We start from the raw sequence: 18,225 nt of genomic DNA on the forward strand, positions 1-18,225 counted from the left end.
TCGGGTCAAGGATGCAGCAGTCGCGATGGCCCAGTAGCAGGTGGCATCGCGTCATGGTCAAACAGAAGGTGGGTGTGGTCCTGAATCGTCTACTAATGCTGCCCAGATCGGGTGGTACCCAGGTTCAGTCGGCAGTCGCAGTTTGATAAAACCAGGGTCGGGTTGACCGATTTACAGGAGCAGTGATAACGAAGCTGGTGTTTCGGAGAGCGACTCGAGCAAGGCAGTGGTACTTCAAGTTTCGAGCCAAGGCAACAACACGCTTTTGCTGGTGCAGTCTGGGGACAAACAGAGTTGAGCAGCAGACAGTGGTTCAGAGAACAATGTACACCAAAGGGCAGTGTCGAAGGGTCCTGCGAGATTGCTCCGTGTGTAGCTCACTTGAGTCATGGCTCGGAGTGGGTCGTCATCAACAACAGGGGCCTTGGCTGTTCTTGACTCCTGGTGCTGTAAGTCCCACTCCAGGGTCTCAAGGGCCAATGTCAGTCCATTTCTCAGTCTCGCAAACACGGGGGAGGCTGGCACGCACCTTCGGGGGACCTGCATCATGGTGAGGCCGCAGGAAACCGGGTGGTTGGAAGAGAGGCAGATTTATGATCCAGCAGCAGCGTTCACCCCCAATGGGCCCTGCGTATGATTAGGTGACAGAGCTCACCTCTGCCTTTGGAACACCCGCCTTCCCCTCTCAAATGGAGGATGTTAGAAAGGACTTCTCTTTCGGCAGCGTCCAAAGAATTGTTCTCAAGTGATGATCCAAAGATGCTTCAAGATGATTCCCAGAAGTGCTGGGAGACCGCTTCCTTTATGGGCTTAAGCCTCCAGGTGATTAGACTAAAGCTAGCCTGCTTTAGGGGTCCAGACCCTGCTATTGAAATGAGTGTCCTTTGTCATTCTGATGTCACAGCCAAATGTCACATCCAAAGTGCTTTCCTCCAGAGGAAGTGGAGGGGAGAGGAAAGAGAGAGGCAAGGAGATCCAAAACGGTGGAAGTTTTCTTCCATTGAACCCTTGGACAAAGATCCCCTGGCTACTCTAATTCTGCCTCTTCCCTTCTCTCTTAGAACATAGACCTTGTTTTACCAGGCCAGTGTCCTGTGGAGTGGCCGTCCTGGGGTAAAGGGTGCAACCTGCCCTTAAAAAGGAACAAACAAAAGCAATCCCTCTCGAGGCAACAGTCCTGTCAGTGGACAGGGGTGGGCCCTGTCTGGGAGGAATATATGATATGATATGATGTGGCATTTATACCAGGCCTGTACACACGTGTTTCTAGGTGCGATAAGACAAGGAGGGGGTAACAAGGGAGCAAAGAATAATAATCGTAATAGGCCTTGTGTCATTCAGATCGTGCATGTGCAAGGAAGAGGGAAGAGGAGAAGTGCCAGGGGGAGGGGAAGGGGAAAGTGCAGTTAACTCACAAGTGCAGCCATCGGGTGGCTAATAAGTGCATAGACAAGGGACTGTAGGGTTGCAGATACAGACCCTTAAGTGTCTGGGAGCTGGGAAGCAGTGTGTGGGCAACTTGACATGCAGGAGCCTGGGCCCGAGTTCAGAGGGTGACCAGGTGACTAGTGCACAGTGCAGTATGGTGCATCAGCAGGGCAGAGTAAAAGAGAAAACAGAAGAATCTTGAGTTGCTTCCGGAACCAGAGGTGGTTCTGCTCAAGTTTGAGAGATGCAGGGAGGCTGTTCTAGAGGGAGGCTCCCGCCAAGGAGATAGATCTGCCCCAACTCTCTGCTTGGAGAAGCGTCTGACCCTCAGAGAGTTGAAGGTGGATGAGCGGAGAGCTCAAGAAGGAAGATGTTTTGGAACAGAAAGTTGGAGGCAGAGCGGTCCCAGGTCCCATAAAGCCTCGTGGACAATGCAGAGGGTCTTGTAGTTGATCCTTTCAGCCACTGGGAGCCAGTGATGATATTTTAGAGCTGGAGAGATACGATCCCTGGGCTTGAGGCCAAGGACAAGTCTCGCAGTGCTGTTCTGGATAAGTTGTAAAGGTCAAAGAGTAGAGGCAGGAAGATTTAGAAATAGTCTGTGGCAATAGTCCAGCCTAGAGAGGACCAGGGCTCTGGAGATAGTGAGCTTTGGGGGGGAAAGTGAGAAAAGGAAGAATACCTCTGAGGAGGTGCAGCTGATAGTTTGACTTCTTAGAGACGTCAGAGATAGGAGGAGAGAAGGAGAGGAGTTGACACCAAGGTTCTTAGCCTCACAGGAAGGAGCAGGAAGAGGGCCCAGAGTGGGAGGCTAGAGAGAGAGAGGAGAAAGGAGGGAGCGGGTGACCCAATGAGGAGGATCTCAGTCTTGCTGGCATGAAGGCAGAGATCATTGGCGGCACACCATTCCTGAATTGCTGCCAGACAGTCTGGTATGAGAGAAGAAGCAGAGGTGGCTGAGGGGGGCCTGAAAGAGAGCTGAGTGTCATCCGCATAACATTGAAAATTGGAGCAGAAAGTTATAAATACACTTAAACCTTCCACAGCTGAACTGGGCCCACATGTGTGAAATCAATTTAATGTGGCTTTGATAATTCTGAGAGATGCTGGCCACCATATGATAACTCAGGTATGGCTTATATTTACAGTTTAGTGTGCCACCAGGACAGGATCACTAGACTTATGCACTTTTTGGAACAGGTTTGCATATCTTAAATCCAGCCCCTGCGCTGCATAGACTTGTATGTCATTGCAGCTGTCAAGAGGGCACTTGTGGCCTCCGAGCCTGCTCTGTGCCACTGGTAGAGCAGGTGCTTCAGATCATGATACTGATGCAGCAGGGTGCAATTAAACACTATGCTTTTGGCATGGAGCGTATGAGAGGGGAATCTAATTTGCAAATTTCCCTTTCAGAGATGGAATTACACGCATAATTGTATTACTTAATAGAAATAAAAAAAGACAGGACTTTCACACCATTGCCAGATGGCAATTCATCACACAAGCATCATAAGTGTAATTACCTGGGTAGACTTGCAATTTGGTGCAGCCTATCTAGCCCTTTTTTACTTTGGCATGAGATTTTTTTTACATGTTTCCTTGCAAAAGCAAGCATTATAAGTTTTATTACCTGGCTGAACTGGGATTTTGATGTACCCAGTCTAGCTATTTCTTTGGGATTGCATTTTTACAAGACTTATATGATAAAACAAGCATGTTAAGTGGTATTATGTGACTAGAGTGGCAGTTTGGTGCAGCCAGTCTAGCTATTTCTTCGGCATTGGCATTTTTTTACTGGGCATCTATGTTAAAGCAAGAGTAATTTGTTATTACATAACGAGACTGGTATTTTGGTGTAGCCAGTTTAAACATCATATTGTGGCACAGCATTTTTGATGGCAAAACAAATAGGAGTACCTTCTTGCATGGTGATACAAGCATATACTCACGGACCCAACGTGGACATGTTGTTTATAGTATTGTTACTGACCTTATGCGCAAAGCATACATGAGTATGTTCTTATATGGGAATACTGGCGTATATTTGTGCATTACTATGCGGCATCACTCTGCTATCTATGGTGCAAGAAACAGCAAAAATGGCGGAAAATCTTTTGTGCGCGCCAAAACCTCCAAAACCGTGTTTTCAACACACAATAAAAAATGGCTGCACAACCTGCCACCCATGGTGCATGTGTGGTGGAATAAAGCACAAGCTGCAGAAAAAGTGCCAGTGAGCTCCATGACAAGCAAACATAGAGTGCAGAGGGAGCAGCAGCACTTTGCAAGGTAAACTCCAAAATGTGCCTATAATGACATTTACTTTGCTGCTAAAAATCCAAAGTGCCTCTACATAACACTTCTCAACACTCAGAATCTGGCTTGGTGCTAAAAATTCATTTAACCTAAGGAAGCATTGTGGATGTACAAAGTCCTGAAAGGTTAAAAGCAAAACATTTTCAAGCAAAACTGGATTGCCTGTGAATGACAGTTTGTGTCAAAAATCTGTGTGCAGTACCCTGGGCTACCTGTGAATGACAGTTCCTGTCAAAAATGTAAGTGCAGCACACTGGGCTCTCCTGATTAGACTTTAAAGTTATCTAAACTAAAATCCTGCCGGATTAGCAAATATAAAATGACTGTTGATGAAAGAAAAACAGATCTCAGTTATTTTTGATTCCACAGGTTTAAATCTAAGAATATAATTTACCTATGACATCTGATGCAACAAGTTTGTTTTCTGCTGGATTTTAAATCAAGAAACTAAGAATAAATTAGCATGGCTGGGCCTTCCAGAAGTTGAAAAACAAGTTTTTCCACCCAAGAGGAGGGTCTCCCTCTCAGCAGATACTCACTGACATATGATAATTGCGGGGTAGGACAGACTTTTGTCTGCAGCCAGAGACTGAACAATGGCAGATACTCCAGGCCAGGAAATGGACGTGTGAAGAGGTCGTAAACTTGGCTTGCAGAAGGTTCCCAAAGGTGGGGGCTACTCCTTGAGCTCCAGAGAGAAACAAAAGGCTGGCCATTTGCTGCTAAGAACATATAATGGACAATTTTTAGAGACTCATAACTTGTTATCAGGAATGGTGAGAAATATAAAAAGGGCAGATTTGTTAGTCTAATTTTTGGAGCTACATTTCAAGATGTGATGGAGCTGTGTAGCATATTCGGAACAGGAATGGCAATATATGTGGTTTTATGGGAACGGTATTTATGCTAGAATTGTTAAACTTTGCACACACATTCCTATGGTAAACACACATAATTCTGGAAATTCTGAGAAAATTTGGAAAATGTTTTCATGGTGAAATGGACAAAATGCTGCAGAAAGGCGAAACAAGATCTCACAGCTTGGGGTTTTGAGGAACAGATACTCCATAACATATGTAATCCCTGTATGTGATTTTTGTAGAGGTTACAAATGTATAAATATGTATTTAGGACAAAATTGGATTTTGATACTGGTGGCTAGGGGAGGTTTCTAAGGATTGTAAAAGCCAAACCATAAATGTGACATCATCTGTCTTGGATCCAATCACTTGAATGCAAGGTGGAGATGGGGCTCTGATGCAATCCTAGTCCACAGGGGCGAGTTTAGTTAAGCCGGCCGATACACCCATTTTTGTGATGTCATTTGAAAGGATAAATAGAGACAGCTGACAACATATAGTGACTCACTCTTCTGATTCCAGCAAATCACTCTGATCCATCATTCAACATCCAGCATTTAACATCCTTCCAGATCCAGATGCCAAGGACCAGGCCCAGCAATAGCTGAACCATTTTCAGCAAGGCCTCAATCCTCAAACTTATCCTCACAACCCAGTGAAGTGTTGTGATGTGAGAAATCATCCCGAAACTAGCATCCTGAAACTATATGGCTTGCTACCACAATGCCTGCCCGAGGAACTCACCATCCCGCTGATTTAAATACCCAGAAACAAGAATGGCAGATCCTGTGCAGTTCCGATGACCGGCCTAGCTGACCCAGTCCCGCGCCTGATATGCTGTCTTTCCTTGATAGAACCAATCCATTGACCAGAACCGTGACTGTGAGTACTAATAGGATGCTAGAGAACTATTGTATACCTTACATTATCTTGTTCCTCTCTAATCTCTGAACTATCCTACTTTCATAACCAGTAACAGTGTCAAAATCTTCAGTGCTATCTTATTCTGTCTAGTTGCTAAAGCGCCATTTGCATAGTCATCTTTATTTGTGTAAATCTGATCCATAAATCCCACTTTGAGTCTTTGGACTGGTGCCCCCGGGGAAGGTGATGGGGTTCTGTTACTGAAGTCATGAATCAGTCTCAGGGCTTACTTTGTCCCGACTTGGTTGCCTAGCCTGAACGCTCTAGCCTTGAATGAAAGCATAACACATATTTTCTGATTCAAAACTGAAGTCCTTGTTCAAATTCGTGTCTTCATTTTCGAAAAACACCTCTCACTAAAACCTCCATAACTCCATCCGTTTTTAAGATAGAAACGAAATTTCAACTCCCATTTGTACCTAACATCCTCAGCTACATTCACAACTAAAGTGTGAAACAGTGCGATTGACCCGTTACATCAAAAATTGCATAAGTAAAAGTTTGCTGCCAATTGACATTTGGAAAAGTTTTACACGTGTGAATTACATTTAAACTATTTCCCACTTGGCCTTTGAGATCCCAACTGTTTCCTTTTGATTAAATCATTGCATGTGTTTGCTTACATCTGTTCAAAGCGGCTCCCGTAGGAATTTATAATAATGTAAGCATTTTTGAACATATTTAGTGTTTTTGCTCAGCCAATTTGAAGCCATTCTGCCAGCTGAAAAGTCAAATCCATTTTTCTCTTTTGTTTAAAGGGGGAAGGTGGGAGTGGTATTCTGTTTGATCTGTATTATTCCTGAGTACCTGCTCTCGCCTAACATCTATTTCAATTGCCTATTGGTGGGTTGAGGGGTGTTGCAGGGGGAACCTCTAACCACAATACTATCTGTTCCAAACCGACCTAAAAGCATTCTTTTCTGTGCAGCATTCTTTTTGTGTTCATTACTTGATTCCCAGTGCATTAAAGATATTATTCAGTGTTCTATCACCCCATTGGTGATTGTTGTTACCTATTAAAATATTTTGTGATTTAATTTTTAAATAAATAAATAAATATTTACCTTTGCAAACTAGCCTGATTCCTGGTTCAGTGTGACCGGAGGGGCATCAGGAGAAGGGTGTGATATGAGTGGTATATCATTCAGAATATTGAATTTATAGATAAAAATTCATTTGCGCACTACATGCTGGGTGAGATTGGGTGTGTGCCTGATTGAAATCCCTTTACAGGCTCCAACAGAGGCGGCTCCTTATCATGTCTGCAGGTGTCCGCAGGGGAAGCCAGTGGCCAGCTGTCAACCATCAGTGACAAGTAAGGTAGGAGTGGCCCGGGCGAGGAATAGTGCCATCACTCTACCCTGAAACTCTGCAACATAGCACCCCTACCTACATTATAATACATGTGCCGTCTGCTGTATTTTAAAATTGTATTGTGAAACATAGTCTTTTTCCCCCCTTACAGGACTCTCAGACCTAGGTGTGTGTTTTTTATTTAATTGCATTGTGTAAGTATTTAAATTGCATTGTGAAAACCTAAGCTTTTCCCCTCCCTACAGGACTCTTAGACCTAGGTGTGTTTTTATTTAATTGTATTGTGGAAGTATTTAAATTGCATTGTGAAACCCTAGGCTTTTACCCCCTTGCAGGACTCTTAGACCAAGGTGTCTTTTTATTTAATTGTATTGTGAAAGTATTTAAATTGCATTGTGAAAACCTAGGCTTTTCCCCCCTTACAGGACTCTTAGACCTAGGTGTGCTGTCTCTGTTGTTTAACTACACTGTGAAAGCAGTGCTGACTTTTGTTTTTGCCTTCTTAGCTAGCGCTCACCTACTGTCTGAGCCCTTCTCTACTATTGTCTCATCTCTCCTTGTCTCATCTGCTTGCTCCCCTCCCTGCGTCCCACCCTAGTGTTCTCCCCGCCAATACCACTCTGCCCCTCCCCCTTTCTTCTTCTCTTCTCTCCCCACCTACTCTATGGTGATCTCTGTCTCTCCTATCTTTTCTAACTGCTTCTCTATCGACTATCCTACTCTCCTGACTAAATCTGGTAGGAAGAAGTTTAAAAAGGACATCCTGGTCTCCAACCCAGGCCTCCCTATCGCTCACACCTATACCAGTGCTTCTCCTCGGCAAACCCTCACCGACATCCTCTTTGTCGTTCCCTCGCCAGACTAATGGACTCTTCATATGGTCGCTGTGCTCCTTTCTCTTCTTCTCCCATTAATAGTGGCACATGGTGGTAGGCCCTCCTGACCTCCTTCGACTCCTCTAAGGTCATCATCAATGTTTATCTGAATGGTACCATCTTGGACCAAGGCCCTCAGCCAATCTTCTCCTCTTTGATAGACGCTTCCCGTGCCTCATCAATTTCCTCCCTTCTCCTGCTGTCCACTCCCTTCCCTCCACAGCTTCTTTGCCTCCCTATGCTGTCTCCTCCTTGGCTACCTAGCCCTCTCTTCCTTCCTCTTCTGCCCCTCCCCCCTTGGGCTTCTTCTACACCTCGGCATGGCGTACCGCCAATTTGTACCCCACCCCGGAAGTCTTTCAAGGATGGCAACCTTCTCCATATTGCCACTCTAAACTCTTGCTCAGCTGTCAAACACTCCTCTGACATCTGCCGCATCCTTGAAGAACTTGCCCTAGATGTCCTTGATCTCACTGAGACATGGTTCACAGCCAGCTCTGTCACAAGCTTTGACACTCTCCTCCCGACGGCTACAAGATCCTCTCCGCACCCAGGTCCAATCGTTCTGGAGGGGGTGCAGCCCTCATCTTCCCCGAGTGGATTCCTGCATCTGTCATTCCTACACAGGCCTACTCCTCTTTCAAATGCCTCGTCTGCAGGCTCTCTCTCTCTCCTAGCCATTCCCTTACTGCGGTTACCATCTATCAGCCACCTGGTCAGATCTCTTCCTTCCTCTCTGAGTAGCGGACCTCTGCTCTTCGCTCATGGTCTCGACCAATCAACTCCTCCTTCTTGGAGACTTTAACATCCACCTGGATGTTCTCTGTCCTTCCTCTGGACTCTTTCACGACCTCTGCAACTCTCTCTCACTCTCTATCCCCCCCTCTGGCCCGACTCACTCTGCACGGCACACTGTGGATGTTATGACCTCTACAGACCTTCCCCTCTCTATCCCTCTCACTACTCCTCTCTCCTGGAGTGATCACTTTCTCCTTTCCTCCCAGCTCACTCTCTCCACCATTCAGGCAAAGCCAACTCTGCCACTTACCTTCTCGGTTATCCAACCCATGAAGCGTGTGTCAGATGAGGCTTTCACCGACACTTTCTCACCCCCCCCTTTGGCTGATTGATACCCTGACACAGCCCTCTCCATACTCCACTCTTCTATCTCTTGATACTCTTGATGTTCTTGCTCATGTCATGAGGATCCGCTTGAAGCACAAAGCCAAGTGCAACTCCTGGTATGACTCAGACCTTAAACGCAAGTGCAGGGTGGCTGATAGGAAATGCTGTGCTTCCGGTACATCCTCTGACAAACTGGCCTGCTGCCTGCTCCAAAGGCAATGGTGTCTCTCTGTCTGCCCCAGGAAGAAATCCCACATCCAAGTCTGTGTCTCTGCAGCATCTAATAACTCAGCCGAACTCTTTCAAATTTGCAAGGAGCTGGCCAGTCCTGCTGTCTCTACCTCTCCTGTCCCCTTCCAGGCCCTCTACACGGCCCTGGTTTCACATTTCATCTCTAAAACTCATGACATCCTGTCCTATCCCTTTTCCTCTCCCCTTCCCCCTCTACTCCCTGCTTCTATGCCTTCCCCCTGTTCTCCCCAGATGAGGTCTCTAGACAAGTCCGATCTATGAAATTCTCATCAAAACAGGTACACCCGTGTTCCTCCAAAACCATCAAGGACCACATTGACATCTTGGCCCCTGCTCTGGCTGACTTCTGCAACCACTCCTTTTCCAATGGAGTCTTCCCTTCCCCCCTGAAGCACTCCCTTGTGCACCCTCTTCTTAAGAAACCCTCTGCCGACCCGTCCTGCCCGGCTAGCTATCTCCATTACACCTTTCCTGGGCAAACTCCTGGAAAAGCTGGCCATCCCCCAGCTTAATCTTCATGCTGAATCTGTTGGCTGCCTCGACAACCATCAGTCTGGCTTCAGAGCTGCCAGAAGCATGGAAACTGCGCTCCTTAACATCAGTGAAGTCCTGCTCTCCAACATCAAGTCCAACACCCCCTATGTCCTCATCTTACTTGATCTCTCTTCTGCCTTTGAGACAGTCAACCATGCCATCTTGCTCAAACGTCTCTGTGACAACCTGGGTATTACCAATCAGGCCCTGGCTTGGCTGACCTCTTTCCTCTCTGTTCAACCTTCCAAGGTCCAACTTGGGTCCTTCCTCTCCTCTATCTATATCTCTACCTGTGGTGTTCCCCAGGGATCTAACCTCTCTCTCTGGCTGTTCAACCAACACCTGGCACTTCTTGCCCACCGCATTGCCACTCTCTGCCCCAATTTTCAGTGCTATGCGGATGACACTCAACTCAATTTCAGGCTCCCTTCTACCACTTCTTCTCCTTCTCTCATCTCCGCCTTCCAGGAGTGTTGTGCCACCAATGTCCTCTGCCTTAATGCCAGTAAGACCGAGATTCTCCTAATCTGCACTCCTGCTCCCTCCTTTCCTGTCACTCTCTGGCCGGCCTCTCTTGGCCCTCTTCCTGCTCCCACCGGTGAGGCTAAAAACCTCAGGGTCATCTTTGACTCCACACTCTCCTTCTCTCCTAACATCTCTGACGTCTCTAAGAAGTCACACTACCAGCTGCACCTCCGCAGAGGTATTCTTCCTTTCCTCTCCTTCCCCCAGGAGCTCACTGTCTCCAGAGCTCTGGTTCTCTCTAGGCTGGACTACTGCAACAGCATCTTTCCAAATCTGCCTGCTTCTACTCTCCACCCTCTGCAACTCATCCAGAACAGGACTGGGAGACGTGTCCTTGGCCTCAAGCCCAGGGATTGTATCTCTCCAGGACTGAAATCTCTACACTGGCTCATAGTGGCTCAGAGGATTAAGTTCAAAATCCTCTGCATTGTTCACAAGGCCTTTTGGGGTCTGGGGCCTCAATACCTTCAACTCTCTTTTGCTAAATATCTTCCTTCTGAGCTCTTCAATCATCTGCATCCAACTCTCTCAGGGTCAGTCACTTCTCCAAGCAACGAGTTGATTGCAGATCTGTTTCCATCGACTGGGCTCCTTCCTCCCTGAAACTTCAAGAGGACCATCTCTGGTTCCGGAAGCACCTCCAAACGTTCCTCTTTGCTTCTGCTTTCTCTCCTCCTCTCCCCTGCTGAACTCCTTGCTGAAACTGCACTGGTTACCGGGATACCCTCTGGTCTCGGGGCCAGGTGCCCTCCCCGATCAGTTGCAGACCTGCACTGCCTCCCTGGCAACCCCCACACTTGGTGACTGTTTCTGTATCCCTACAGTTCCCTACCAGCACTTTACACCTTATGTCTGCACTTTCCATTGCACTTGCTACCAGCTGGCCACACTTTTTATTTATTGCTTTATTTATTCAATTATTTTTACTATCGATCCCATGTAATGCACTCCCCCTGCCCCACTTTCTCCTTCCCCCTTCCCCTGCACTTGCGCGATATCAATGTCACCAGGCCTAGTAAGATCCTTGTATCTGTCCTCCTTCTGCTCTCCCTCCCTTGCTTTGTCACGCCTTGAAACATTTGTGTATAGGCACATTATAAATGCCATATCATATCATTGTGGGCAATGGCATCATGAAAATGCTTTGGGAAATGCTCATGTGCACTGTTGGTGACTTGCATCTATTGCATTTTTTCACGAGCTACCCTAAAAAGCCAATTGCAAATGGTCTGGCTTTTTCACAACTTTTCACTTAAAGTGCGATGTAAAATTTGCCATTTTGCCCCATTGTTAAAAAAATGTTAAACCCCCCCGCCAACAAAAATCACTTGGCATGGATAGGTCTCTTTCGCTACGCTCGGTCACTCATGCATATTTGTAGGAAATATTTACGCCCACCAATTAAGAAATTTACCAGCCATCACTGTCCCTGGGGCTTTCAACATCAGTATGTATAGTTCATGGGTATTACACTCATTTTGATGTAGGGAGAGTGTTGCAATAAATGGAATGAGCACCAAGCCCAGTGTGCATTATGTTGTACTTAGTGGTTAAATCATACAACCCTTTAATAGCAGACATATTTGTAAAGAATTAACATCTGTGGTCATTCTTATTTTCCCAAAATTCTCTTTGATATTATCCGAAGCAGCCAGGTACACTCCTTGGTGTTATGTGTGCCTTTCCGCTTTCTCATACTGGTATTTTGAAAGTGTCCAAGACTGTGCATCTTTTAATGATAACCTTTTATAAAACAAATAATTAATATGGTTATTCTAGGTTTTGATCATGTAGTTTGCTATGTCACATTCTTATGACTAACCTGCACACTAGAAGTGAACCTTACAAAAGAACATTGTAGAATTTTAAAAAGAGGTCGTTTGCAATGTTAGTACAGATAAATCATGTTCTCCTTTAATAACCACATTTTTAACCGCTCTGCCTCAGTTTTTTGTATTTATTTTTTATTTATTTGCTCCAGTTGCGCACAGAGAGAGCGGGGATGAGAGACGGTGAGAGGAAGGGAAAGGGAGAGTGGGAGAGAGCAAGGTACGGGTAGGCGTAGTACTGAACATCAGCTTGAAACTTTGGCTTGAAACAGGGCTGCCTATTAGCCCCCTTACTTTAGAACAAATACTTGTCTGACATGGGGTCTGCCATTAATACAGGGCGTAACTTTCCCCGTCACATCGACAGGACCCCAGCCTCATGGCTTGGCAATGCTGAGGACACCATTCTGCTGGACCAACCCCTATTGGTTTGCATCACTGGTTCGATGCCTTGTCATCTTATGCCACCAAAAACCATCTTAAAGTCAATGTTGAAAAAACAAAAGTGTTGACCATTGGTGGTAAATCCAAAGAGTCCAGGTTTTGCTGGCGACTCAATAGTGCTGCTTTGGAAAAGGTGGATTGGTATATTTATCTAGGAACCCCTATTGGTTCATCTCCCACTGGTGATTTGTACAGGGATTTTCTTTGACCAAAAATTCTAAAGGAATGGTTTTATCAAAAGAAATGTATTGATAAAAAAGGAGGCCACAGTGTCGAGGTTTTGACTCACATCTATCGGCAGAGTATTCTCCCCGGGATACTTTATGGCCTCGCAGTGCTACCGGAAGCCAAGTTGACTTGGGTGAGTACGCTTGAAGGTAAGCTCCTTAGTTCGATTTTGAGAGTGCCCTGTTCTGTGCCAGTTGATGCCCTTCGGTGTGAATTAGGAGTCCCTCTATATATTCCCTTTGGCTCTTTAAACGTTCCAGTCTTTTTCTTAACATCATAACCTCTTCCTCTGCAACAGACACAGTAATGGGCCTTTTGGCAACCCAATACTCCCAGGACCCTCTAAATTCCTTTCTGTTTGCACTACGCTCTACAGCACTTAGACACTTTTCAAAGATGGATACTGAGCTTGAGGATTTGAGACAGTCTCCCAATTCTCCAGTAATCGTAAATAATTAAACTAGAGATGTCAACATTATGTCAAACATAGGCTATATAGTGAAAAAGAAAACATACACTGCATACAGTACACAGGGTTTTAAGCGTAACTCTCCTAGATCCTATATAACTAAATACTGCTCCACTCAAAGGCGCCATTTTATCACATACCTACTTTTTAACATATTACCTGCACATGAGCACACAGGTAGATGGTTAAAACTACTTCGAAAGGCGAAGACCTGGCACCTCTGTAACTCGACTATTGAAACTGCACGACACCTGCTTACGAAATGTCATATACTGATGTCACACCATTCGAAGAGCCGCTCCAGTCATGTAAGCAATATTAACTTTATTGAAACAGAGCAGTACTGGAGTAGCATCTTGGGCGCAGAAGCAATTGTCATGTCTAAGGTGGTTTATCACGTCTGGAAAGAGGCCATTCCCTCAGGTGCCTCCCTCTGGAAACCCAATTGGTGCCCAAGAAGAGTCTGCTAAATGCGTTTTTATCATTAGCTTAAGCACAATTCTGTCTTGCACTGGTCAATCTTATAACAAAAAAATATTACATTTAATACCAATATAAATGTGCTATTAACCTGACTTTTAATCCGTTACTAATCTGTTATTAATATATTTTTGTAATTGTAGCAATGTATCATGTGTGCAAATGTTTTTATTCATCACATTTTCACTTATGTTGTATTTAATATATGTAATATGCTGTTTCTGTATGTGGTAAAGGTTTGTACATTTATAACCAAAGCACAATTCATGTTCTATTATATTGTATGCTCCCTGCTGTATCTATTGTACATAATGACTGTAACTATGGATTTGTGTTAATGAAAATGGAATTTATTTGAAATGCGCCCAGATACCCCTGGGTTTGGTGCACTTTATAAATCAATAAACAAACAAACAAAATAAAATTTAAAAAGTACTGAAGTATATGGGCTGAGTTTTGTATTTTCTTCATTATTACTAATTACATGACTTTTGATGAACAATTATTTTGCTTCACCTCTAAATTTGACCCATTACTTTTTACAATGCTGTGATTTCATGGGCTACTTAACCATAAAACAAGCTGCAATGCCATGTACCTGGGGGAGAACTGAACTAAAACATCAAACATGAGTCTAAACAGAAATGACACTACTTTCTCCCAATTTAATACACTGATAAACTGGGAAGGGAAGGGTAAAGAGAGTGGAGTTAAGGAAAGGGAAGGGAAGTGAGGGAAGTGAAAGGAAAGGAACAGTAGGGAAGGGAAGGGAAGGGAAGGGAAGGGAAGGGAAGGGAAGGGAAGGGAAGGAAGGGATAAGAGAGGAGAGGGAAAGAAAGGGAAGGTAAGGTAAGGTAAGGTAAGGGAAGGGGAGGGGAGGGGAGGGGAGGGGGGGGAAAGGAAGGGAAGGGAAGGGAAGGGAGGGGTAAGAGAGGGGAGGGGTAAGAGAGGGGAGGGAACGAAAGGGAAGGGAAGAGATAAGAGAGGGGAGGGTAAGAAAGGGAAGGAAAGGGAAGGGGGGAAGAGAAGGGAGAAGAGAGGGGAGGGAGGGAAAGGGAAGGGAAGGCATGGGAAGGGAAGGGAAGGGGAGAGGAGGGGAGGGGAGGGGAGGGAAGGGAAGGGAAGGGAAGGGAAGGGAAGGGAAGGGAAGGGAAGGGAAGGGAAGGGAAGGGAAGGGAAGGGAAGGGAAGGGAAGGGAAGGGAAGGTTAAGGGAAGGGAAGGGAAGGGAAGGGAAGGGAAGGGAAGGGAATTATTTCATGGCACTCAGAGGTTGCAATGCACACTGATACCCCATTTGCCACTGACATTCGGAAAGTGATTCCTCTCTCATAGTAGTAGTACTTGTTGTCGATATTTGTAATCTCAGCGAGACATTATGCCCAGTAAAATGGGAAGACCAGTGGGGTGTAACACTATGTACAGTTCGCGCAGGATTCTGAAGGTAACAGGATGATGGGGTACCTGTCTCTTGGTATAAACACAGCTCATGAGTAGGCCTTTGTGTTCAGGGATAAGGAGAACCTGCTGAACTTCAGGTGGTTCAAGATCCCAGGAACTTTCATACATTTTCAGAAATTAATGCAGACATTCTTGAGGTTCACCCCTGGGCCAACAACGAGGGAGCTGCATGGAGGACAGCCACCTGCCATCTCCATCCCGCACAGCCATACTGGGCCCTCTTAGACTGCCTACCGGGTAGTGGAGTGTGTTCAACGTGTGTCTATTTCCAGAAAACTTAAACTGAAACTAGAAAAAAGGGACCCATAAGTATTTGCGCATCACAGACATTTTGAGCCAATGCTACGCACATATTTGGGGCTCCCTTTGGTGGAGGGATTTCTATGAAGTGTTCTAAGCGCTAGAGCACTGATCTCCATCTCAGCAAGGAATGCCAATTGTATTTCCACGTGTATAGTAAGGATGGCATTTGCTGTGCCTACGAACAGAATTAATTTGCATTGCCCGCAACCTATTACTCCTTTGTGCCAGATGAAAACTCTATTTTGCCCAAATGCTGAACTGAGATGACATGGGAGTGAAGCCGAGAGCCATCCGAGCGTGAAGGAATGAAAGCTTGGTGAATGAATGAATGGGGCAGATGGGCTTTTCACCGCTGATGGAAGCTGTGTCTAACGCATTCTGAAATGAAAAGGCTTCCTTTTCTGCCGGGGCTGCCCTGACATTCCATTTCACAGTGTCTGTTTCACCTGGACAATTTTCTGACACATGAAATGTGAATATACGATGGGATTACAGCTGTTACATTTATCAAACATGAGATGAAAGAAATGGCAGAATGGTCCAGGCTTAGAAAATTGCCTCTTTCTGACCAAAAAGAGAATTCAATAAATGAACTGTTGCATCATAAATAAAACAGGATTTTCTTTAGATATAAAGCTTTAAAGCGTGTTAAGGCTATTTTCTGACACAAGAAAAGTGTTTATAGCATGGGAACACAGGTGTTACATTCAGAGACACACGAAGAAAGAAATATCAAAATGGGATTGGCTTATAGACGTTTTTTTAAAAATACCAAAATTCAACAAAACAAATTGGCGATTGAAGACATCAAGAATTTGTTTACCTATGAAGCTGTAGAGCAGATTAAGACTTTGGGGTCTCCCCTGTGGTGTATTTCCCCCAGGCGCTGAAGCATTGGAGCATATGTCTGGCCCCACATCCATCGCCTTTTGTCCTTTAAGCTGTGCTGGCCTGTCACAAAGAACCTTGGCGTTGTCTGCTACTTTTTCCACAAGAACCCGGATAAGGTTCACCAATTTGCAGCTGCATTCCCAGGGATTTTCACGAAGATACACATTTTCGACTAGTTCTGGGAGGTTCGGTAAAGCGATCAGGCGATTCCCAACCAGCCAAAGTATTCGCAAAGCCTTCAAAGGGTCGAATGCATGGTCATCGATGGAGACTATCCGATTTCTTGATATGTTTAGTTCTGTCAAGGAATCCAAACCATTGAATGTACCAGTATGTAAATACTGTATCCGATTGTCAGCTAAATCCAGGTGACTGAGCATTACCAAACTCTCAAAGGTTCTAGGGGCGATGTAGGTGATCATGTTGGCCGACACGTTGAGCTTGGTGAGCAGTATAAGATCTGTGAACCACGACATCTTCAGAGCGTCCAGCGCATTGTTGGTTAGGATTAGTTTCTCGAGCCTCGCCAGGCCTGCAAATGCCAAGATGTCTACCGAGCAGCTTTCTAGACGATTGTTGTTGAGGTCTAGTTCTTGCAAACTGTTCCCCGGCCCCGTGAGGAAGGTCCTGTTTGCGAGTGCGGTCACTCGGCAGCCATTGATGTACAACCAGCGGAGCGTGGAGAAGTTCTGGAAGGAAGCGGGGGGGATGACGCTAAGCCCGCCATTCAGTAGGATGATTGCTTCCGTTGCGTTTGACAAACCAGGTAAGACTGAAATAGACAAGGGGAGGCTTAAGAAGCTGCACCTTCAGGGAGGAAAAGCACATGCATACGTATAGCAGGCTAAACGGTTTGCTGATTGGCCCCTTCCACATGGCCTTTACAAGATTTAAAAGTGCCCTTCCCCATTGCATACCATATTCTTTAACATCTTTCCCAATTGTTTCGGTCCAGTGGAGAGCACATGTACCATTGCATTTGGAGACCTCCCATTGCAACTTGTCTTGGTCATCTGTATTTAGGCTCTCTGCATCATCTGCACTAACAACACTCGAGCACCCCCCCAGCCCCCTGTTTCAGACCTTCACCGTGGGAGAGACACTCTGTCCACAAAAGGGTTTCTCTGCCGAGCTGACTTAGGCGTGCGCTGAGGCATCGGCTGCAGTGCACATGGTGAAGGCCCAAATGGGAGGAGATGGTGGTGAGCTGCATGGCTTCTCATCAATTTCACAAATTCATTATGCAATCCCGGGACCTAAGATGGCTGAACACATCTCTGAAGAGCAAGTGCCGAGAGGAGGGCGGTCTATGTGAGCTCCACTTTCAGATTTGTAGGTGGACCCTAGTCGTCGATGTGCATTGCGACACGAGCCATTGCGTCCCTTTCTCTGGTCTATTCCATTGCAAGAGTCATACACATATTTTTTTTCCCTTTCACAGAGTGTTTGAACCAATGTTGGCACACATTTCAGAACGTTCTGATTGAGTCAGCCAATCAGGAAGAAGAAAACATATGCAATTCCGGGCACTATCTGCCAGTAGTTGCTCTGAATCTTCCTTCTTGACTTGCTGGCCAACCAGAATCCCTCAGAACATCACCTTTCTCTAGCAGTACCCCATTTGTCTGCCCCCTCCCTGCCTGGTACCTCTGCTGCTGTCAAGGAATCCTAGTAGGCCTGCAAAGTACTGGGGTGTCTCTCCTTGGATGCCACCTCCACTATCCCCCACTGCGACTCATGTGCAAGGGCCCCGCTTATGCTGTTGCACCCTCAGGGTCTTGACATAATTTGAAGCACCAGGGTGCTGCTGCTTCCTGCTAAACCATCAGAAGAGCACCCCTGAGACCTGTCCCCGTGCTGATACTAGGCTTTTAACCCAGGGCATAGGTGGCGGCATTCCTGACTACTAGATGCCAAGAAAGCCCTACGTAATGCCTTTGCTTAACTCTGGGCATTACGTTAGGAATTA

At 45.7% G+C, this 18,225-nt stretch overlaps 1 protein-coding gene across 2 annotated transcripts in view; it reads right to left on the reverse strand.

Moving 5' to 3' along the window:
- Positions 1 to 18,225, reverse strand: part of LOC138471743 (uncharacterized) — a 143,835-nt gene that overhangs the window by 103,925 nt on the left and 21,685 nt on the right. For both annotated transcript variants that reach the window (XM_069609548.1, XM_069609549.1), the window contains exon 3: positions 16,189 to 17,028. In XM_069609548.1, coding sequence (XP_069465649.1) covers positions 16,189 to 17,028 — 840 coding nt within the window. The remainder of the gene's footprint in view (positions 1 to 16,188; positions 17,029 to 18,225) is intronic.

Source organism: Ambystoma mexicanum, chromosome 8, assembly GCF_040938575.1.
Source record: "Ambystoma mexicanum isolate Mex_15411 chromosome 8, UKY_AmexF1_1, whole genome shotgun sequence".
NCBI lineage: Eukaryota > Metazoa > Chordata > Amphibia > Caudata > Ambystomatidae > Ambystoma > Ambystoma mexicanum.